General features: G+C 42.8%; 1 protein-coding gene across 3 annotated transcripts; it reads right to left on the reverse strand.

The window, feature by feature from the left end:
- Window positions 1-1010: 1010 nt before the first annotated feature.
- On the reverse strand, window positions 1011-17459 carry TRIM6 (tripartite motif containing 6). Of its 3 annotated transcripts, XM_025355627.1 has the most exons (9): window positions 17385-17431; window positions 10077-10392; window positions 9903-9998; window positions 9015-9110; window positions 8076-8306; window positions 5555-5577; window positions 3726-3826; window positions 3411-3437; window positions 1011-3194 (listed from the first exon to the last, which is right to left on the reverse strand). In XM_025355627.1, exons 2-9 carry the CDS (start codon window positions 10323-10325, stop codon window positions 2629-2631), a joined length of 1389 nt encoding a protein of 462 aa, XP_025211412.1. In that variant the 5' UTR covers window positions 10326-10392; window positions 17385-17431; the 3' UTR covers window positions 1011-2628. The 3 variants fall into 3 exon arrangements, with proteins under 3 accessions (XP_025211412.1, XP_025211411.1, XP_025211410.1); XM_025355626.1 differs by having other exon boundaries at window positions 9903-10392; window positions 17385-17459; XM_025355625.1 differs by lacking the exon at window positions 17385-17431 and having other exon boundaries at window positions 9903-10967.
- Window positions 17460-23448: the final 5989 nt, after the last annotated feature.

Genomic DNA, 23448 nt, shown 5'->3' on the forward strand with positions numbered 1-23448 from the left:
GAACTTACCCTAATAATTGTCCCCAAGTCTCAGATTGAGCAACCTTCCCCAGGTCTTACCTATAGAATTCCAGCAAGTACTTGTAAATATCACAATAAAGATGTTAAGAAAGTCCCTCTCCCTTCCAAAATCTTTTTAAGTTAGCATCAAACTGAAATGCCCACTCTAGCAAGCACTCACATTTGGGGAAATATCGGGATAACTATACCACATCCCTAGAACTCTGGTGACAAAAAAACATTTTACTTATAAAGTAAATTCACTTGGAAAGTAAATTTACTTGTAAAGTGAGTTTACAGTAGAAGACAGCTGGGCTAATTTTTTGCCTAGAACTTACTGTATGGGAAAATAAGTGGGAAGGGGATAAGTACTCCCGCAGATCTTTCTCTTTCCTGAACTTCCACCAGCCCCATGGGCCCCAGTCAGCTGGCTCTGTCTCCTTTTATATCTTTTCCAGTTGAAATGCAGAGCAGGATGAGTTGAAATGCAGAGCATCCAGTCTCTGGGCTTCCACAGACGTGATCTCCTAATTATTATAAAACCGTGCCTTAGAACAAACCAGTACTGAGCTTTTACTATTACCCGCACTACTTTATCTCACCACAGACACCCAAGCTGAGCCTTGCTAACAAATCAGTATTTCCTCAAACCACGAAGGAGCTTCAAGCACCCAACAGACTGAGGACTAACGGCAGGGGCCAGAGCCGGCAGAATCATTCTCTGGCCATGAGCCCTTCCTATGATCTTCCAAATTTCTACACTTCTAGATATGTTGAGATCTTCTTTTCTCTGGCATTACCTTCTATAAAAATGCCTCAGGGCAGCAGGTTCTTGTAGAGATAAACATATGTGCCTTGAAACCTCCTCTGTATCCCGAGTCCACAGGCTTTTACACTAGGGCTCACTTAGGGACAGAAATTTCATTATAGGATCTGCTCCAGAGTTGTCCAATAGAAATACAATTTTAAGGTTTCTAGTATCACATTAAAAAAGTAAAATGGAACAGGTACAATGAATAACTTATTTAATCCAATAGAGCCAACATATTATCATTGCAATACGCAAAGGAAAAGTTATTAGTGAGATATTTTACATTATTTTTTGAAGTAAGTATTTGAAATCTGGTATACATTTTATACTTTGAGCACATCTCAATTCAGACTAGTCATGTGTGAAGTCCTCAATAGACACTGGTGGCTCCTGGATACCACATGGGACAGCCAGTGCCATTCTTCTCCTTGATACTTGTTTCTACCCTCACATGTACCTCATAATTTCTTTTATAGCTGGTTCAAAAAACATATTGCACCTCTCTACCAAAGTCACAGCAGCTCACTCACCAGCTGTTTGTTCCTGTGCTAAGGAAAAGAGAGTGTGGAAAAGCTGGAAGAAATCATCCTCTTCCTGTAAGTGCTTTATATTATTCATATTTTCTCTTTGAATTTTCTTTCTATTCTGAGAGAAAAATATGTATTGGATTGTTTTTCTCTCTCCACTATCCTTTTGTTTTTACTTCAATTTATCTGAAAGATATATATAGTTTTTATTGTTCTATTGCTATTCTTAAATGTAGAGAGGAAGGCCGAAGGTTGTAGTGAAGATTGTAGCGAAGACTCTCTTCAATTTGAGTTTGAAGCTACCCAAATTATCATTATAATGGTTTGGCTTTAGAGCCCAATCCTATACATACTTATACAAAAACACAGTAATTTATTTGGTTATTATTGCATTTTATAGAACCTGGCAAAGATATTACAAGAATGTAAAAATACAGGCCAATTTCTTTCATTAACATAGATGAAAACAAAATCTAAACAATACATTATCAAAATAAATCCAGTATTGCATACAACAAATAATAACAGTGTATTTCAGCAATTTGTGGCCAATATAACAAATTGAAGTAAATCAATGTACTAAGCCACATTAACAGAATAAAAATTACACACAATTATCTCAATAATTTACAGAAAAGACATAGGTAGAATACGGTTTTTCATTTTATACAAAAACTTGTAGCAAATTAACAGATCAGAACTTCCTAAATTTGATCCCCTGCATCAACCAAAAAAAAAAAAACCTGCATCAAATACTATGCTTAACGGCAAAATAATGAAAGCGCCCCCTATCCACGTCAAGACCTGTCATCAGACAAAGATGCCTACTTTCACCACTGGGTGCATCCTAGTACTGAGTAAATGTTTAAAACGAAAGAATTGGCTGGGTGCGGTGGCTCACATCTGTAATCCCAGCACTTTGGGAGATCGAGGTGGGTGGATCACTTGTGGTCAGGAGTTCGAGATCAGCCTGGCCAACACGGTGAAACCCTATCTCTACAAAAATACAAACATTAGTTGGGCATGGTGGTGGGAGCCTGTAATCCCAGCTACTTGGGATGCTGAGGCAGGAGGTTCGCTTGAACCCAGGAGGCAGACGTTGCAGTGAGCTGAGATTGCGCCACTGCACTCCAGCCTGGGCAACAGAGCGAGATTCCATCTCAAACAAATCCAAAAATCAAAAAAATGACAAAAGAATTGAGAACACAGAAAAACAGAAGATCAGAAGGGAGAATCACATGCTGATAAGCCTCAGGGTACTTATCAGAAGTGGGTGGGAACAGAAGACTATTCAAGAGCTTGGACGACGCAGGGTCATAGGAATTACACAGTTGCAAGGATTAAAATATGGACAAAGAGTAGTGGGAAAGTAATATTTAGAGAAAGTGTAGATGGGGAAGCCATGGTTTGTGACATTATAAAAGGAAACAGTGCCAGCCTCATAATCTAAGAAAACCCCAACACGGCGAGGGGGCACCGTCATGGAGAGGAGCAGAGAAGGGGAAGAATCCTCATAGGCCCTGTATTCATGGTTATGCTGTAACCCAATCACCCAGTATCCTCTCTGAGGCTGATACCTGGAGTAAGCATTGTGATTTTGAGCATAATGGTTGAAAGAGAATGTAGGTCCCACTGAATTGCTGCATACCCCCAGGATCCAGGCAGTCTTCTTGGCCACATCTACCTCCCAGTAATGCTTTCCGGAGGAGAAGTGCTGGGAGCCCAGGACACTACAGTCAAAATGCTTTTCCAGACAGGAAGGTCCAGATACTTTAGCTCCCACAAACCTCACCTGTCTCCGGTTTTTAGCCAGGACAAGATTTAAATTAGCTGTGTGTGGATTCAGGGTCACGTCCACTGTAGGAAAAGGTACAACATCAGCAGATGAGAATGGGGACATGGGTCTCATTATGCTGAGAAGAGGAAACACAGGAAGTGGTTGGAGGAACTGGAACTATATGGCGGGGATGGGGGAAGGCATCAACACCTAGGACCTGTGTGGCTATGTCTGGGGAGCACATGTGAAAGGAGATCAGAATGTGCCAGCCCAAAGAGGCCATGGCTTCTACTTACCCCAGTAGCTTTGGACATCTGTCAGCTCTGTAATGATAAAAAGAGTCAATAATGTTGAATAGGACCAGTTGTCTCATGTCTGGTATCTCTCTCCTTACCAGATTGAGGGGCATGGTGAGGAATCCTGTGAGGATGTCACCTGGCCATTTCATCTCCCCTTAAATACAAACTGCATCTTCTTCAGCACACTATGTCCCTCCCTCTGGGACCTCCCTCTTTGCCACTATGCTCAAATACCAACTATATCCTCGATCCTGTTTATTTCTTCCCACGAAGTAATTTCACATCCAAACTCTTTCCTCTGAATCTCCTTACCTCTAAACACTCGCAGCATCCTTTTCAGGTCTGGGGCTCGAAACATACTTCTCAGCTTTGTAGGGAGAGCTTCTGGCTTCCTCAGGGTCCAGAACTCACTCCTAGACAGGACACGACTTCTGAGTTCCCACACTGCTGACTATGGGTCCTCTGCCACCCGTCTCCCTTACCTCCCAAGCCTACTGATGAACTCCAATCCTCCTTTCTGAAGAAACTTAGCATCATTTTGCAAACAGCCCTGGCACTGGAGCCAGAAGACCTAGACTAGAAACTATCATCTCACCATCTACATAAACTTGTGTAAGATTTAACTTTTTCTTTGAGATGGAGTCTTGCTCTGTCGCCCAGGCTGGAGTGCAGTTGCGCGATCTCGGCTCACTGCAACCTCCACCTCCCAGGTTCAAGCAATTCTCCTGCCTCAGCCTTCCAAGTAGCTGGAACTATAGGCACATGCCAGCACGCCTGGCTAATTTTCTTGTATTTTTAGTAGAGATAGGGTTTCACCATGTTAGCCAGGATAGTTTCGACCTCCTGACCTCGTGATCCGCCCTCCTCGGCCTCCCAAAGTGCTGGGATTACAGGTGTGAGTCACTGCACCTGGCCAACATTTAACTTCTTAATGTCTCATTTTGGTTTTCTGTTGTTATTTTTAGAAAATACTATAATTTTCCTTTTTCTATGTCCTAGAGATGTTATGCAATTCAGTAAAATAATGTCTTGGAAATCTTTTGCTACCTCTAAAAAAAGATATAAAATATTTAAAATCAGAGGGGCTGAAGATGTCTGGGTTGAAGACAGAACACCAGGGGCCTGCTGCTGGGGCTTGGAGAGTATCAAGTGAAGGGGTTTCTTCAGAAGAGTCTGTGGGCTTAGGCCCTAGGATTTCTCAGAAAACCTTCAACACAGCATTTTAAGATTTGCTGTCTCTGGGAATGTTATGCCGCCAGCTGGAGAAAAGATATCCTCACCTCCAAATGGAGAGTACAGATTTCAGAAGGGACAACAGGCTTCATATTTTATGTGTCTGTGAGGAGCATGAAGGTACCAAGTGTGCAAGCAGCTTGAGATGTCACCTTGTTGATAAGACTCTGGAGTATGCGATAGAGAACACGTTCGATTCCCGGGCTCAATTATTATCCTCAAGAGCTCGGGTTTATGTTTTTACTGGAATTGAGACAAAAGAAAATCTACTAGGGAGCAAGGCCTGGGAGAAAGAAAAAGTCCCAAGAGCAAATTCTTAGACCTTGAGAAATAATGCAGATAGGAATGTCACTGATAAAATTCACGGGCAGGAAACTGCAGTGAGCCGAGATCACACCGCCGCACTCCAGCCTGGGCAACAGAGTGTGACTCTGTCTCAAAAAAAAAAAAAAAAATTTACGGGCAAAGAAAATTCCTGTGTATTTTGAGGTAACTATAAACTTAAGAATCAGGGACGAAAGCAGGCACAGAGGTTTACTGAAAAGTACACTTAACAGGGTACTTGGGGAGTCACTGATACTGCAACTCTTTATTCTTTTTTTTTTTTTGAGGCGGAGTCTGTCTCCCTTTGTCTCCCAGGCTGGAGTGCAATGGCGCGATACTGCAATTCTTTATTCTAAATAACAGTACTGTCCCCAACAAGTGACCTCCCATCGCCCACATTTTCCTACCAGAGAAGCCAGTTCATCCCCTTTAGCTGGGGATGCCAAAACTCTCATGTGATGCTCAATTCAAGACTACAGTCTTGAATCTTCCCCATTCTGATTCTTCTTCCCTTTCCCACTGTTCACGGGTAAAGGAATCATCTGTCAATCCAGGGGAGCTACCTCATGTTCTCCTACACATACCTTTCTGTGACATCACTCACATCCTAGGAAGGAAAAAGACAGGTTAAGTCAAGGAGTAACAGGTCATGCCCTTATCCACATTTCTCCTTCCATGTCCACTACCCCATGACATGACACACATAAAGACCATCCTAACATGGAGCCACAGAGCAGAGATAAAAACTCAGGCCAGACTGTCCCTAAGAACCCATGTGAAGACCTCAAAAAATAACTCAACTGACTCATCAGTGTCTCGATTTTCACAACATCGTGTGTGTGCTTATGCGTGTGTAATGTTATGTATGTATAGCATGTATTATTTGTCAGGCATTGTGCCTGGCCTACAGAACCTCAGATGATGAAGTCATAATCTCCATCCTTGAGTAGCTTACATTCTGTTCTGGTTGCTGAAGATACAGGCTCATGGGCTTTAAATATGGTTGCTTCTCAAACTTCACCTTCTCTAACCCTCTACCCTACCTTTGCTGACTTTATCCATTTCCTTCATTTTAACACACACATGTTGATGATTCTCAAATCTGTACTTCTGCTCAGCCCACTTTCCTTATGATTTTGATTAATATATACACCAGCAAATGAGTCACAGGTACCTCAAATACAAGATGTTTAAAAGAAAACTTATTTCTGCAACTCTTGTCTCCCTTCCATCCTACTGAATCATACTAGCAACCACCTAGTCACCAAATTTAAGCAAATAGGTAATAATTACCATACATTCACCCTGGCCTCCTATCTTTGCCCAAGTCAGTCCACCTCACATGCTTAATTTCATTTAGCCACAGGTTGTTCACCTTTATCACTGGCACTGCCAGTCTCATTTCCATGGAATTGGCCTATTCCCTTCTATTTGGTCTCTTTATCTTCTGCTCCATACATCTCAATGACCCTGAAGAAAAGCTTAAGTTTGGTCCATATAACACAAGATTAACTATTTTCTCTGTATTAGGACTGTTTATGGTGGCATTTCATAGAGACACAACTCAAACTGGCTTGAACACACAACGTGGTAGAGGTGCTGTGTGTGTCAATTTGCAGTAAATATCCAGGATTGTATCAATCTTACATTGTGGCTGTACTGAGGAACTGAAATGATCAAATCGATGTGCTATTTTGTGGCTAATTCTCTTATGTTGGCTTTATGTCTATATTTTGAAGCTTTTATCTTGGCTATAAAATCTTAATGGGCAACAATTCACACAGATATGGAAAAGAGAAGGAAGAATGTCTGTGATGGGAAAATTCTAGAAAATTTATTGTTAGAAAAGACTCAAGTTTAAATGTCCATTGGGCAGTCATACTAATGAATGTGGAAGTATCTAAACTAGCAATATGAATTGATGATTCATTTGCATTTAAAAATATTTACAGTTTGAGGAGTGGTGAGGAGCCAGAACAAAAGAGTGAAGGAGAAAGTATCAGGGTAACAATATCAATGATGAGGACAAAACGGCAAGAAGAATAAAATGAAGATGCAAAGCAGGAAGCAGTGAATGAGAAACAGCTGTACTAGGCAGAAAGTAGCTACCCATGGCTCTCATACTAAGACCCAAGAATATGTAAATAAACAATTATTCCACCAAGAAAGAAAGAACAAGAGGAAAGCACGAAGGCAAACAAAACATAAAGAATATCTTACACTCTAAAGGTTACAGAATATCACAAGGTACATCATGCCTTAAATTCACAGCCACACTATTCATTCTATGCAGAAAACAGCTGCTAAAATTTCAACCTTAGTTCAAGTCCCTCCATCAAATCTTTCTAGGCTTGATACCTTGTAATCTTTGACCTACACACATATAGACCAGAGCCCAGACCCCCAAAACCAGTTCAAATATCTATTACTAGAGTATGTTAAATCATTCTGCTCTAGAGAAGAGAGTGAAAACAAAAAAGGGCTGGTAATACATCATCTCTAAGAATTTAGCTTGGCATAAGTGTGCCTGTGACTAAGCTGGGTAAGAAGCACTTGGCAAATTCCCAACACAGCATCAGAGACAAGAGGTGCCTAATGAACAGTGGTTCTCAATTGGGAGAGCACTGTATTCACCCTGGGGCTATCGTGGCAATGTCTGAAGAAATCTGGGGTTGTCACATCTGGGGTGGTGCTGCTGCCATCTAGTGAGCAGAGGCCAGAGACGCTGCTAAACATCCTACAATGTACAGGAGAATCCCATGCAGCAAAGAATTATCCAGTCAGAAATGTAAATAGTGCCAAGACTGAGAAAGAAAGAACAGAAAGAACAACATCAATGGATACAACAGATCTTCTCCACAGCATCAAATAAACTTTCAGACAACCTTTATAAATAAAATGGGGTTTTCCCTTGCATTTGAACTCTGAATTATCTTATGCTTTACTCCGTATCTCTAAACAGTTTAATAGGGGATAGGCACTATAGCACCAAAGGAATGTTTTTTCTTGTCCCTGCAATGATGGTAGTCTGATGTTCCAGAAAGGAAGGAAAGTTAGTTTCTGTTTTCCTTAACTCTCAGATCTGAGCTCCTTCACAAGCCTTACCTGAAGCAGCTCCATTGTTGACCCCTGACATCGACGCTCCAGATCCAAGATGAGCTCTCGCAGTGACTGGCTCTGGTGGACCAGATCATTCTCAGCCTCTTCTATAATTCGTAGCCCCTTCTTCTCTTCCTCTTCCAGCTTTTTCAGCTCTCGCTGCTCCACTCTGTCTAGGATGTTTCGCAGCTGATTAAACTCTGTCTGGATCCTGTGTCTCTCGGGCTCCATCTGATTCTTCAGGAACAGGGAAGAAAAAGAGGCTGCTATTCTGTCACACTGAGGTTCTCCTCTGTTAAAAGCTGGGGAGTTGGGCTCAGGACTGCTTTCCTGGGCCAGGCCTCCCAAGGAGAGGGAGGGTAAATGCTGCAGGAGGAAGCCTTTGTAGCCTTTTCTTCCCTTCTTTTCTCCCTTCAGCTCTGCCCAGACCACTGGCCCCGGGCTGCTTTATCTAGGCCATCTAGACATCAACTGTGATTCCTGGGTGACATTTAGATTCCAGGAAGCCTCCCTCACCTCTGCATCAGCCTCCTCTTCCAATTTTGAGTACTGAGGTAGAAATTACTGGCCTGTGACTAACTGTCTCAGATCTGGGCTTCTTCGCAAGCCTTACCTGCATCTTCCCTTGCATTTGTACTCTGAATGCAATGGAAAAGCCAAAGAGACTGAAACCGTAGAGCAAGATCCAGAATTATGAATTGGGGGAACCCCTAGCCATGGTTCCTCTGCTATGTGATTGTCTCCTAGGTTCAGTTTTGATGTGTTTGCTATTTAGCTCCCCTCTCCTCCCCCTGTTTGGAAGGAATACAGTGGAGGACCAGGCAAAGGGAAGCTCTTCTAGTCACGGCGTCAGAGGACAGACAGGACAAGGACTCCTTTGCCCTCAGCTCCTGTGACCTGCCATGATTCCTGCCCCAGGACATCCTCAGAAAAAGTCCCCCTTGCCTTCCAGCATGTCTTCTTCTCTCTGATAAAAGCTATTAGCTTCTCAGCTTCCTGCTCCTCATTCTTCAGCTTCTTTAGAGACTCCTGAAACTTTTCCTGGAAGAAACAAATCAGATCACGCAGGATCAAGCCTTCAGTTGACTCAGTACACAGACATGGAATGAATGGGACAGAGATTCTGCTAACCTCAAAAGGAGCCTGTCCTAACCTAGGATGAAAACTTGAGAGGGCCAACAAATATTTCATATACATGGGATGGAAACCAACAAGAATAGGCTGGTTCTCCATTCCTCCTTGTGAAGGTGCCTGACCACAAAGCACCTGTGGCTCATGCATGTAATCCCAGCACTTTGGCAGGCTAAGGCGGGCAGATTGCCTGAACTCAAGAGTTTGAGATCAGCCTGGGCAACATGGCAAAACCCCATCTCCACTATACACACACACACACACATGCACGAAATTAGCTGGGCATGGTGGTGCACACCTGTAGTCCAACCTACTTGGGAGGCTAGGCATGAGAATTGCTTGAACCCAGGAGGCAGAGGTTGCAGTGAGCCGAGATCGCGCCACCGCACTCCAGCCTGGGTGACAGAGAGAGACGCCTTCTCAAAATAAATACGTGAGTAAATAAGTTCCTTTACCTTCACTGCCAACGTATCTCCACACTCAATCAACCAAGTACCCCTTTTCCCCTCAGCAGCTCTATCTACTCAATCTGGAATAGCAAGTAAGAGATAAAGTCTCTATTCTTAATCAGGGAGGCAGTTTCCAGGTTCATTCTCTAGGTAAATGGAAAGACTACAAAGAGATTAGATCAGAGCATGATAAAACGTTAAAACCTACCAAAGACCCTGTTTCTCTGTCTCCCCTTCCATCCTGGGGTCTCACCTGGTACTCCTGGGCAACCTCCTCCACGAGGAACGTGTGGTGACCACGGTGCTCCTGAGACCGCTCACAAAGCCAGCAAATGACCTTCCCATGCTCCTGACAGAAGAGCTGCAGTTTTTCTCCATGGTCTGCACAAAGAACTGCTTTCAGCTGCTTCCCAGGGCCCAACACCACCTCTCTGAGCCGCCTCACTATGTTGGCCAGATGCCGATTAGGCCGCAGGTTCCCTGGCTGGTAGCTGGTCTGGCACACAGGGCAGCTTCTTTCCCCTTCTTGACCAATCATTGATTCCCTGCTATTCGGTGTGATGCAGGCTTGGCAGAAGCTGTGGCCACAGTCTATGCTCAGGGGTTCTGTTAGGAGCTCCAGGCAGATAGGGCAGGTCACCTCTTCTCGTATGTCCACCAGTACTGGTGAAGTCATTGTAGCTACTCTCCTGGCTCCTGCCTGCCTAGCCCTGATTTCTAAGATGTTTCCTGCTTGTAGAATCCTAGGTAGATGAGCAAACAAAAAAAGGGTCAGGGTAAGAAAGGAGGGAGAATAAAGGAATGCTGACTGCCCAGTCCTGGATAAAGAGGTCAGACACCTGGGGTAACAAGGGCTCCTCATTCTAATATCGAATACGTTCTTTATTCTGGCTCACACAAGGCACCGATTTCTTCCCATATTAGAGCAGTGGTTATGATTTCCTCTTTCTCCTATTGAACGGAGTGACAAACTGAGGCCCTGGAAAGGAGGGGCCTGTGTGAGTCACTGTCTGTGTGATCTTTTCTTTTTCTTTTTTTTTTTTTTGAGATGGAGACTCACTCTGTCACCCAGGCTGGAATGCAGTGGTACGATCTCAGCTCACTGCAACCTTTGCCTCCCGGGTTCAAGCAGTTCTCCTGCCTCAGCCTCCCAAGTAGCTGGGATTACAAGCATGCGCCACAACACCTGGCTAGTTTTTGTATTTTTAATAGAGACGGAGTTTCACCATGTTAGCCAGGGTGGTCTTCAACTCCTGACCTTAAGTGATGCTCCTCCTTGGCCTCTCAAAGTGCTGGGATTACAGGCATGAGCCACCACACCTGGACTGTGTGATCTTTTTTTTTTTTGTTTTTTGTTTTTTTTTTTTTTTGAGACGGAGTCTCGCTCTGTCGCCCAGGCTGGAGTGCAGTGGCCGGATCTCAGCTCACTGCAAGCTCCGCCTCCCGGGTTCACGCCATTCTCCGGCCTCAGCCTCCCGAGTAGCTGGGACTACAGGCGCCCGCCACCTCGCCCGGCTAGTTTTTTGTATTTCTTAGTAGAGACGGAGTTTCACCGTGTTAGCCAGGATGGTCTCGATCTCCTGACCTCGTGATCCACCCGTCTCGGCCTCCCAAAGTGCTGGGATTACAGGCTTGAGCCACCGCGCCCGGCCAGCTGTGTGATCTTTTCTCACCCAAAACATATCCTCAATGTTAAAAGCACCCAAAACGCACTGTTGCCTCAGGATTTTTGCATTTGTTGTTCGTGCTCTACTCTGCTATCTGCATGACTTACTAGCTTCCTACCTATTCCCTTATAAGAAGGGTTTGCTCTGACTAGTCTATTTAGAGCACAGCCACCATACAATCACTCTCCACATATTTACCTCATTTATTTTACTTCTTTTTTTTTGAGATGGAATCTCACTCTGTAGCCCAGGCTGGAGTGCAGTGGCACGATCTCGACTCACTGCAAGCTCTGCCTTCCGAGATCATGCCATTCTCCTGCCTCAGCCTCCCCAGTAGCTGGGACTACAGGTGCCCGCCACCACGCCTGGCTAATTTTTTTTGTACTTTTTTAGTAGAGACGGGGTTTCACTGTTAGCCAGGATGGTCTCAATCTCCTGACCTTGTGATCCGCCCACCGTGGCCTCCCAAAGTGCTGGGATTACAGAGGTGAGCCACTGCGCCTGGCCTATTTTACTTCTTACACCACCTAATATAGATCTTTACTTGTCTGAATGCTCACAGTGAAATGTAAGCTCCATGAGATCAGAGACTGTTTTTGTTCATGGTTGTATCCTTGGCAGCTAGCACAGAGCCTGACATATAGGTCCTCAACCTTTGACGAATGACAGGTTAGAACCCTCTCATCCTCCACAGTGATTATCTGTGACCTTTCTCGTGAGCTCTTTCACCTGTTTGCCATCACCCTTGCCGCACTCTTTGGTATTTGATCTCCAAGACTGTGCAAACACTTCCACTTCTTGACAGCCCTGCCTCACATAGAGCCCTCTCCCCCTAAACATGCTGCCCTTCTCAGAAAAACACAAAGAAACAGCAATGGCCACAATAAGGGGAGGTAATGTTTTGTTGTTATTGAAACTGAGTCTTGCTCTATCACCTAGGCTGGAGTGCAGTGGCACTATCTCAGCTCACTGCAACCTCTGCCTCCCAGGTTTAAGCGATTCTCTTGCCTCAGCCTCCTGAGTAGCTGTGATTACAGGCGAGCACCACCATGCCCAGCTAATTTTTGTATTTTTAGTAGAGACGGGGTTTCACCATGTTGGCCAGGCTGGTATCGAACTCCTGACCTCAAGTGATCTGCCTGCCTCGGCCTCCCAAAGTGCTGGGATTACAGGCATGAGTCACTGCACCCAGCCTGGGGAGGTAAAATTTTTACAACTCATGATTCTGTAACCACTTGTGATTTAGAAATCATATTCTCCTGCTTTCTTTATACCTCATGGGACAACTCTGCATAACTAAGAGTATTCTCGATTCTTCAATAAGGAGAGACATTAAGTGACTTTACAAAATCATGCATCTTGTAAGTTGTAGCATTGGCATAACCTAACCTTTCCAGGGTCCTAGTTCAAAGCTTTGTCCTCAAACTCATAACTGTGACCAAAGACAGTCACTGGTGAAGACTATAAAAGTCAGGCACTGACTAAGTGCTTTCGAAGTATGAAAATGGGAGAGATCCTATTTGATGATGGGATTTTGCCAGGGCCTGTCTTAAACTTCAGCAGGATCCTAAGGGGGCCCATATGTAAGGAGAGGTGGCTGGTAAGGCAGTTGAGGCCTTATATCTTCATTGAGAAATACTACCTTTATTCATTTTTCTTGAAAGAGTTGTTGATAAATTACATTACCATTATTTTAAATCACACTGAGAATACTCTTCAGAAAATTTTAAAACCTGTTTCCAGCATTGAGTTATTTTCATTGGGGGCCATTTGCTCTGCTTGCCTACCTGGAGTTGTGTTTGTGCCACCAAAGAAGAGCCAGCTAACACTGCCTATTTGAAGCTCTGGCCCTGGTCCCAGGCGCGACCTCGGTGTTCTGAACAGGCCATAGTGGGTAGAGAGCAGGTGGAATTCTCTAACTTGTCTTTGGCTGGTTTCCCAGCAAAAGTAAAAAACACAAGGCCCTGTAAATTGTACCAATTTACCCCCATCTTGAGGACCTGGTAGATTTTAAAAGTATATCAAAATGCCTCCCAATAACAGCACTCCTCCTAGAAGAAAGGGCCTGAGAAAGTGTCTCAGATAAGGGCGAGAAAAAGTCATGGGACATAAGCATAAGCCTCCTAGCCGCCCTGCTGGGGGAATCTAGTGAGCTGAAAACAGGTCCTTGGTGCTGCCCTCTAGTGTTCTGTGGTGCTCCTGCAAGTACTGGCCTGGGTCTTCAGCTTTGCCATGATTAGTAGCAGCAATGCTCACAGCAAATATTTACAGAAAGCCCACCAGGTACTGAGCAAGAACTTAATTATTTTGTATGTAATAACTCAATAATTCCATATAACAACATTACATTACAAATGTCCCTTAAATCTCATTTCGTAGTTGTATAAACTGATTTAGTAGATCCTTTAAGTGGCGGGGCCCATTTTGAATGCAGATACGCAGGCCTACAGAGCTGGAGTTCTTATTACTCCTTTATATTCCTCATCTCCATAAAGGGTGCAAAATATAATTATCAACAAATTAATGAACCCTGTACATCTAACTGGTAGTATTAATTGGTATTACAGATGTACTTACCTATTATCTGAGAGTCTGTTTAACCAAATTAATCACACCTGTGGGAACTGCACTATTATTTCCTTTGTTAATATCTCCTACCATACCTAGATCATCTCACTTAGCACACTGCACTATAAGGCTCTATTTCCTTTGATAAATTAGCATTATGAGGGCAGAGGCCCAGTCTCACTTTATCTTCCAGGTGGCCCAGACCTTAGCATTGCAACTAAGACAGGAAATGATCAATGAACTTTATAATAGATTATAACTTACTGCTGAGCTTATAGTTGGCCTTGATGTTGGCATTAGAGTATAGAAATAAATGCGCTATCTTATGAAACTGTTACTGTTAAAAAATAATTGTGTTGGTATTATATTTTAATTGAAAGTCCAATTCCAATCCATCTTCCCCAACAAACACATGCACAATTTCATTTCAGGCAAAACTGTACTTAGTGTAGCCAGTTCTCTTGAAGGAGAATTGCTGCCTCATAAATGCAATGTAGTAATAGTCCCAAACTGAAAAGAATTCATGACATCACTAGCTGGTAAATGAACAAACTGTGGTGTATCCATACAATGGCATATTACCAAACAATTAAACTGTTATATTAATACACACAAGATAAATCTCAAAAGCATGCAAAGTGAAAGAACCCAAACATCAAATTTAAGTTATTGTATGATGTTATTTATATGAAATCCTAGAAAAGAGAAAGCTATAGTATTTGAAAGCACATCCGTGGAAGCCAGGGCCCAGGAGAGGGAGAAAAGGATGAACTGCAAAGGCCATAAGGAAATTTGAAGGGTGATGGAAACGCCCTTTACATATCATGATCACGGTGGTGGTTACACAACTGACTGCAACTGTGAAAATTCACAGAATTGTATGCTTAAAATTTGTAACTTACTAGATGGAAATTATAACTCAATAAACATGACAGAAACAAAAAAATAGAAGAAAAATTAAAGGCTTGATTTCTGATCTTCTAAGCACAATGGAAGTGTGCTGTCAAACATGTAGCCACATATGGCTATTCAGCATTTGAAGGGTGGTTACTCAGAAAAGGGGTGTTTTAGGTACAAAACACACATTGGATTTTGAAGATTTAGTTTAAAAAAATTAAAGTAGTTTATTAATTTTTTAATATTGATCACATGTCCTAATTGTATTTTGTATGTATTGGGTTAAATAAAATATATTAAAATTAATTTCACCTGCTTATTTTTAATGAGGCTACTTGAATAAGTAACATTACATATGTGGCTTCATTCTATTTCTATTTCATAAAAACATATAAATGTCCTTTTTTTCATATCTAATATGCTGCTTTAGATATTCATCTAATACTCTGCTTTAGACAGAAAAATTCTTGAGCAGAAAAAAGATGTAAGAGTTGAGCTGTCTTGTCGAAGCTGAGGCTTGGGAAAGAAATTGTGAAGGAGGGAAGCATACAGTTAGCATAGGTTTGAGTGACCCTTGCCCGAACACCAGCAAGCCCTTACTGCCCACTGCAGCTGAGTGCAGCCCAAGGGAGATATGGCAGGCTGCCAGTTTCCAACTGAGGCCAAGTCTCCAGAGCAGAGTGGATGGGCTGAGAGAAGGCATTCTGACTGTGAGGAGTGCAGACGAGGAGAGCCTGAGTCCCAGAGCCCAGTGGATCAAATTAGCAGAAGAAAGAGCCCAAATTCACAACCAGGTGGGACCAATTAAATCAGAACCAGATGCGTGAAAAAGGTCTGCTAACTAGCAACGCTGCAACCACTTGGAGTTCTTTATGCAGAATCTCAGTCTTTCCTGGAATGATTCAGAATCTGCACTTTAATAAGTTCTCTAGATGATTCTTATGCCCATTAAGGCTTCAGAAGCACTGCCTTAGATAAAAGACCTTCTTTCCCAGGTGGATACAATTTAGGGAGCAAAACAGCTAGAAGAGGGAAGGGGACAGAGAATGGCCTGCTATTTAGATATGAAGCATCTTTTAGAATGGAAGCTCGCATCGATATCAAAATGGCTTTCCGAATAAAAATCAGTGACTCAGCAGGGGATACTGGGGCTGGTGTAGGCTGAGGGTTCAGAGTTAGGAATGACAGAGCAGGCCTGTCCACCAGCAGGGAGCCTTAGTGAAAGTGGAATAAAATAGGTGGCAATTGCATTTATAAGAGAATTGGGCATGAGTTCTTGCACTTTAGGAATAACATTTTTTTTAATCTTTGTGTAGGGTTATATTTAACCTATTATCTGGAATTGATTAACAGGACTCAATAAATATTTGAATTGGAACGTAATCAGTTTCAAAACAAAAAACTTAATTTGCACTTCAAAAGAATTTCTACCCCCTGCAGTTCACAAACCTATAATTTAAAAATGGTTTTGATTGTGCATTTTTTTAAAGCTAGGCATGTAGTTTGCCAGTAATAATGACCATAATTTTGACATGATGTCAGACAGCCTCCTATGTGTTTAAATCTGTCTCGCTTAATCCTCACCAGAACAGAATAGGATATACATATTACTCCATCCATCTTATAGATGAAATAAACTAAAGTTCAAAGAAGTCAACAGTCTTCGGGCACACAGCCAGTGTCTGTCAGAGTCAGGATTTGAACACATGCAGTCTGGCTCCGAACCACACATTTCTGTCTCTATTGACTGATTGATTAAATAAAATGTCTCTAACCTCAGTGGGGTCATTTGCGGTGAGGAAGAAAAAGAAATAAAGATATAATGAGTTCCGAAAGGGAAAGGACCTTATCTCTTTCACTGCCCTGTCACCTCTGCCAGAAGTACAATAAGAGCTAGTCAACAGAACGGTAGACATCCCTCTCTGACCCGCACATCTGGGGGAATGAGAAGCCAAGTAATTTCCAGATGTAAGCAGTATCAGGTGGTCAAAGCTCTTCAGAGCAATCCAAGGCGCCTTAAACTAATTTTAAGGAACAGAGGGCGCTCACTCCTCTTTTATCTTAACTCAACCACGCATGACTCTGCTCCGTTCCGAGAAAGGCAGGGGCTTCCTCCTCCGCCAGCCTTTGGCCGTTGAACGGACAGACCTACAGGTCAGGACTTTGCTCAACTCCCAACTCCCTCTGGGAGGAGTCGGGCCGCCTGGGGTGGAGGATAAATGGTGCTCACTTCCTGGAGCCGCCAGGCTGGAGATGGGGGGAGGGGAGGGGGGGAAGGGGGGAAGGGATGCTGACTCTGAATCCACGCCTGACAAATCGTTTGCAGTGATTCCCTAATGTAAAGTTTCCAGAGCTGCCTCCCCTACATATTTTAGCTTCTAGAATCGAGGTTTCACTCTCACTACGCTTTACACGGCCTATTCCCAGCTGCAAAGGTGCCTCTTCTGTGCTCCCTTCCCAAACTTGAGTCAACTCGAAAATGCAGAAGTCTCCCTCATTCTTCTTTCACCCGTGAACCCCCAACGCGACCCGCAGGGCAGGTCAAACTCTCCAGACAAGTGGGGACAGCGGTAGCTGGCCAGAAAATGAACTTGCTCACTAACCTGGAATCTGTGGCCTGGATCAGAGCCGAAGACTTGCAGCAGCCGCGTCCTCCACCCAAGCCGAAAGACTCTGGGGGGAAGGGGCGGGACCAGGGGAGGAGGAGGGTCAAATTGTCCAGCACCGCAGGAGATCCAGCAGATTCCATGGGTGTGGTCACCAGCGACCCCTCAGGTGGTAAGGGAGATCGAGATAGTTTTTGAGGCTGGTCGCGGTGGCTCACCCCTGTAATCCCAGCACCCTGGGAGGCCGGGGCGGGCGGATCACGAGGTCAAGAGATTGAGACCAGCCTGGCCAACATGGTGAAACCCCGTCTCTACTAAAAATACAAAAATTAGCTGGGCGCGCCTGTAGTCCTAGATACTCGGGAGGCTGAGGCAGGAGAATCGCTTGAACCCGGGAGGCGGAGGTTGCACTCCAGCCTGGTAACAGAGCGAGACTCTGTCTCAAAAAAAAAAAAAAAGGCCGGGCGCGGTGGCTCACGCCTGTAATCCCAGCACTTTGGGAGGCCGAGGCGGGCGGATCACGAGATCAGGAGATCGAGACCATCCTGGCTAACACGGTGAAACTCCGTCTCTACTAAAAATGCAAAAAATTAGCCGGGCGAGGCGGCGGGCGCCTGTAGTCCCAGCTACTGGGGAGGCTGAGGCAGGAGAATGGCGTGAACCCAGGAGGCGGAGCTTGCAGTGAGCCGAGATCGCGCCATTGCACTCCAGCCTGGGCGACTAAGCGAGACTCTGTCTCAAAAAAAAAAAAAAAAAAAAAAGGTTTTGAAGGTAGCAACGCAAAGCTGTTCAACTTACCTGATGAATGGCAAATCCGGAGGCTTTTGAGAACACCAGGCCAGAGATGACCCTTGTAAATTGTCTGCAGTGTACTGTAGCTTTCCAATATCATATCAGAGTTTAATTACACTGATAATACACCTGTACTCCATATAAACATATTAATGTAAATGTCTAAATAGAAACATAAAATTATACGAGTGAGTAAAAGCCCCTTTGCATAATGGCATGTTTTGCCAAACGATCATTAAAATTCATCAATTTAAAATTACATGTATGTATGTATAAAGCTGTGTGTATTTGTAATTTTGACCTATATAGCTAGAAAACAATCTTTGTTTTTATTTAGGTCTTATGAATACATGTAAAGCTTATAGAGCCTCAGAACTCTAACTACAGGGTTTCAATAGCACAGAAACTCTGAGAAGAAAAAGAATGTCAAAGTTCCTCCGTAAGGAGACTGATTAGATGAGTGTCACCTTGCCTTAGAAGGTGGACTGGGGAGGGAGGTATAGAGAAAGAAGGGACTGGGGTATCCAGATAAAAGTCTGGATGAAGGATTGGGCAATAGGGAGAGAGCTGGGTTAAGTATCAAGAGATTTCTCTCAACAGTCCCTAGGCGAATGAAAGGTCTTTAGAATCTCATAAGTGCGGACATGTGTCACTATTTCAGTGAGTACCTCATGTCCGCAGGCTTAAGAAGCCATACGAAGGACATTTCAGATCATCCTTTGTGTAGCTTTCTTCACAACGGTTTTAGGTATGGCTGCCTCCATATTGCCCATGGATGACGCTTCAGGTCAAAGCCTGCTTATGTTCTGAAATTCTCCTGGCCCCACCCAAACTGCCCAGTATGGTCACCACCCTGCCACTGGCCCAGCCCACATTTAAGTCCCTTGGAAGACAAAATGGTATGATTGACACCCAGAGGGTTAGAAGTATTGGAAAAGGGATGGAGAAGCCCAACCCAGAGTCTCTTCTCGGGCCATTTTCTAAGAGACGATATAAATGGAAATAACTTATAGGCTCCATAGTCTTGTCAGCATAGGGCTACATTTCTGGGGCTAGTAGGCTCAGTTAACAAAAAGGATGTTGGCTGGGTGTGGTGGCTCGCTTGTAGTCCCAGCATTTTGGGAGGCCGAGGTAGAAGGATAGCTTGAATCCAGGATTTTGAGGCCAACTTCGGCAACGTAGTAAAACCCTGTCTAAAAAAAAAGAAAATTGCCAGGCATGGTGGTACGTGCCTGTAGTCCCAGCTACTTGGGAGGCTGAAAGGTGGGAGAGGATCACTTGAGCCTGTAAGGTCCAGGCTGCGGTGAGCCATGATCCTGCTACTGCACTCCAGCCTGGGTGACACAGTGATAACCAGTCTCAAAACAAAAAAGAAAACAAAAAACAGAATAAAAGACTATTTCTCAGTGTGCAGAGTTTTTCCTTTTTGTTTGCTAACCAAGGCAGTTTTTATTTTCTCTGTAACTAATTTCTCATCTTGAACAGGGAGATTGGGCATTCTGATGGTTGAAAAGAAATGAAGGTACTTGGCAATAATTCAAGGGGTCTCAAAAAGTCAGATATAAATTTACCACATGATCCATGAAATCCACTGGTAGGAATCTACTCAAGAAAAATGAAAACATATCCATGCAAAGATTTGTACACAAATGTTCATAGTAGTTTTACTCATATTAAAAAATGGAATCAACCCAACTGTTCAACAAGTGTTAGATTGAAAAAACAAGTGGTATACCCAATACAGTGGATATTAGTGCTATTAGTATTACTATTATTGGTATTACTAGTATTAGTATTACTGTTAGTGTTAAAAGGGAACCAAGTATGTGGATTCAGAGGCTTGGTGGGGTGATATGATGCATCCAGTAGGACAGGTTTGAAGGTAATGAGGGCACAGATTTGCTGGCAGCCCCAAGTTCCTGAATACTCAGAGTACTTGCAGTTCTAGACTCAAGACCCACTGCTGCAGTTCTAGACTCAGGGTGGCATTAACGGATCCAGCCTGTTATTATAACAATACTCAATATGTGAAATACTCAGTATATGCCAGGAATATTGTTTAGTGCACAGGTTAAGGTATCAAGATTTCTTAATAGCAATAAGTGGATATCAACATTTGATAGGAAAGAGGTTTCAGGAAAAGCAAAAAAGACCATGACAAGGGTCACAGAACATTCTCACAGCCAGATAGTGACAAAAAATACAAACTCAGGAGACAGATTTTCTGTGAGTAAATCTCTAATATACTCGAATATATTTTCTTTGAGGAAATCTCTTATATATTCACAGGAGACAGACTTCCTGTGACAAAATCTCTAGTATATTTTTTCAGTACAACTTGTTTGAAAGCAGTGTTAGATGATTCTTGTGGTCAGAAATGTTTCTGCCCCTCTCATGGAAAACCCTCCTTAACTCATTACTACCAGCTGGGAACTAACGGGAACAAAAGAAAAGGAAAAAGTAGATACTGCAAGGCCAAGATTAAGACTCAGGGTAGTTTATGCTTGAGAATTCAGGATAGATCTAACTGGATTTTCTGAAAGATAATTGTTAACATCTGATTAGAGGAAGAACTTCAGTGAAACCAAATAAAAACAAATTTCAGTGAGAAACATTTCTTGTTCTAGAGACTTAGGGATATAGTAGAAACAAGCCACCAATTTTGTTTTCAGATGCTTCTGATCATCAAACATGGACCCAATTAATGTATGCTTTTTCTTTCCTCTTTTTTTTTTTTTTTTTTCTGAGACAGTCTCACTCTGTTGCCCAGGCTGGCATGTAGTAGCACGATCTCAGCTCACTTCAGCCACAAACTCTCGGGCTCAAGTGATCCTCCCACTTCAGCCTGTCAAGTAGTTGAGACTAACAGCACACACCACCATGCCAGGTAAATTTTTGTGTATTTTGTAGAGACAGGATTTCACTATGTTGCCCAGGCTGGTCTCAAACTTCTGGACTCAAGCGATTTGCCCACCTCAGTCTCCCAAAGTGCTGGGATTACAGGTGTGAGCCACCATGCCTGGCCTCATCTTTCCTTTGATATTTTATATTCTCTTTCTTCCTTCCTTCTTTTTAAAAATTTATTTTGTTCTTTCTTTACAGCAGACACATATTAAACTATATATGTCACATAGCACAGTATTTAAGATGGTATTTAAGATGATAGACTCTGGAACCAGTTTTGCCAAGATTCAAATCCTAGCTCATTTACTTACCATCTGTATGATTTGGGGCAAGTTACTTAACCTCTGTTGGGCCTCAGTTTCCCTATCTGTAAAATACCTACTGCATAGAGTTATTGTGAAGACTAAATATGCAAATATATGTGGAGTACTTAGGACAGTTCCTGAAACACAATAGATCGTCAATCAGTGAAAGGTAGCATTATTAACTATAATGAAGTACCAAGCATTTGGCAGGGCTCTGGAGTAATACCGATGAATAAAACATGAATTTTGCTATGCGTATATTCACATTCTAGTCAATTTGAAGAAAATCAAACTAGTCACTTAAATATAGCTTTTTGTTTGTTTGTTAACTATTATCTCATCTTCTCTAAATCCCCTTCCTAGATAATCCCATCCACTTTGCTAGCTGACAAAGTCCTAACATTAACTACAGATCAGACCTCTTTTGGGCTTCAGAGTCCATGTGAATAACTCACAGGTAGAACAAAAACAAGATGTTGTAACCTCAGTGGACTAATCTGGTTCAACTTTTATGTGTCAAAGTTGTGAGCTGTTTTTCAATTGCCATAGCACCCTGGGCTAAAGGTCACATAGCCTGAACATGCCCAGATAAACCAAGCATGCAACCACAGGTGGAACTCAAGTGCTCAGACTGAGGAGTAGGGACTGAATTAAGAAGGGACATCACGTGGCAGAATTCAGGATCTAATCAGATCGAGCCCTTACAATACCCCAAGGCAGGATCCAATCAGATGATGCCTCCCAGCATCACCTCATTGCAAGATCCAATCAGGTCATACCTCATTAATCATTTCTTCTGTCTCCTTGCCAGTCTACTTGCAATAAAGCTTTGCTTTTCTCAAAAGGTGCCATGGTATTGGCTTGTATGTATGTCAAGAGGCAAGCCCATTGATTGCTCAGTAACAGTATATAGTATTAGTGTTTATTTGCCCACCAATTTGTTTATTCTCCTTTATTACTTATCTTGATGAATGGTGCAACTCGCCTTTTTAGTTCCTCAGAAACAATGAACTCGTACATTCTTTCCTCTTCCTCATCCCAACATTCAATTTTTGCCCTTTTAACGTATCCTTTTGAAGAAGTTTTGTCCATTTGATTTATTTCTCTCCATCTTTACTGTCACTATCTTGTACAGATGCAAGTAGACCATTCCTATAGTCCACTAATTTGTCTTTTTTATTTTAGCCTGATTTCTGTTAAAAGACTTTTTTTTTAAAAATGAAAGTTTATAGACATATAAAATGAACACATGCTGAAGATTTATTTAGTTAATTAAGGAGAGAATCAGCAAGATGGTGTAACCAACCCAAAGGAGAATTTAAAAACACACATAAACATAGGCGATCAGAAAGACTTGCAATGAATTTACAAAGAGAGGAAAACAAGTCAACATCCACAATAGAATCATCATATACATGTCTCTTTGAGACAATTAATTTGCATTTCTATGGGCAAAATCACTTGCATGATTTTCAGCTCAATATAATTTACATAATAAATTGTATTAAGCTCAAAGACAATAAAAAGCTAAGAAAACTCAGAAGAGTACACCAGATGAGTAAGCATTTTTTTATTTTAAAATCTTTCATAATTTTTCTTCTAAGATTCCATCTACAGTGACTATTTGACCAGTTTGGAATACAAACAAATATAATCCACTGTATTTATTATAACCTCTCAGCTTGGATTTTTGAGGAAAAGAAAAACTTCAGTTGTCTGAGATGGGTATGATAAAAATGTGTGGCAGGGGGCCAGGTGCCCTGACTCACGTCTGTAATCCCAGCACTTTGGGAGGCCAAGGTGGGCGGATCATCTAAGGTCAGCAGCTCAAGACCAGCCTGGCCAACATGGTGAAACCCCATCTCTACTAAAAATATTAAAAAATTAGCCAGGCATGGTGACATGTGCCTGTAATTCCAGCTACACGGGAGGCTGAGGCAGGAGAATCACTTGAACCCAGGAGGCGGAGATCGCAGTGAGATGAGATCGCACCACTGCACTCCAGCTTGGGCAACAAAGCGACACTCCATCTCAAAAAAAAAAAAAAAAAAAAAAAAAAA

Source organism: Theropithecus gelada, chromosome 14, assembly GCF_003255815.1.
Source record: "Theropithecus gelada isolate Dixy chromosome 14, Tgel_1.0, whole genome shotgun sequence".
NCBI lineage: Eukaryota > Metazoa > Chordata > Mammalia > Primates > Cercopithecidae > Theropithecus > Theropithecus gelada.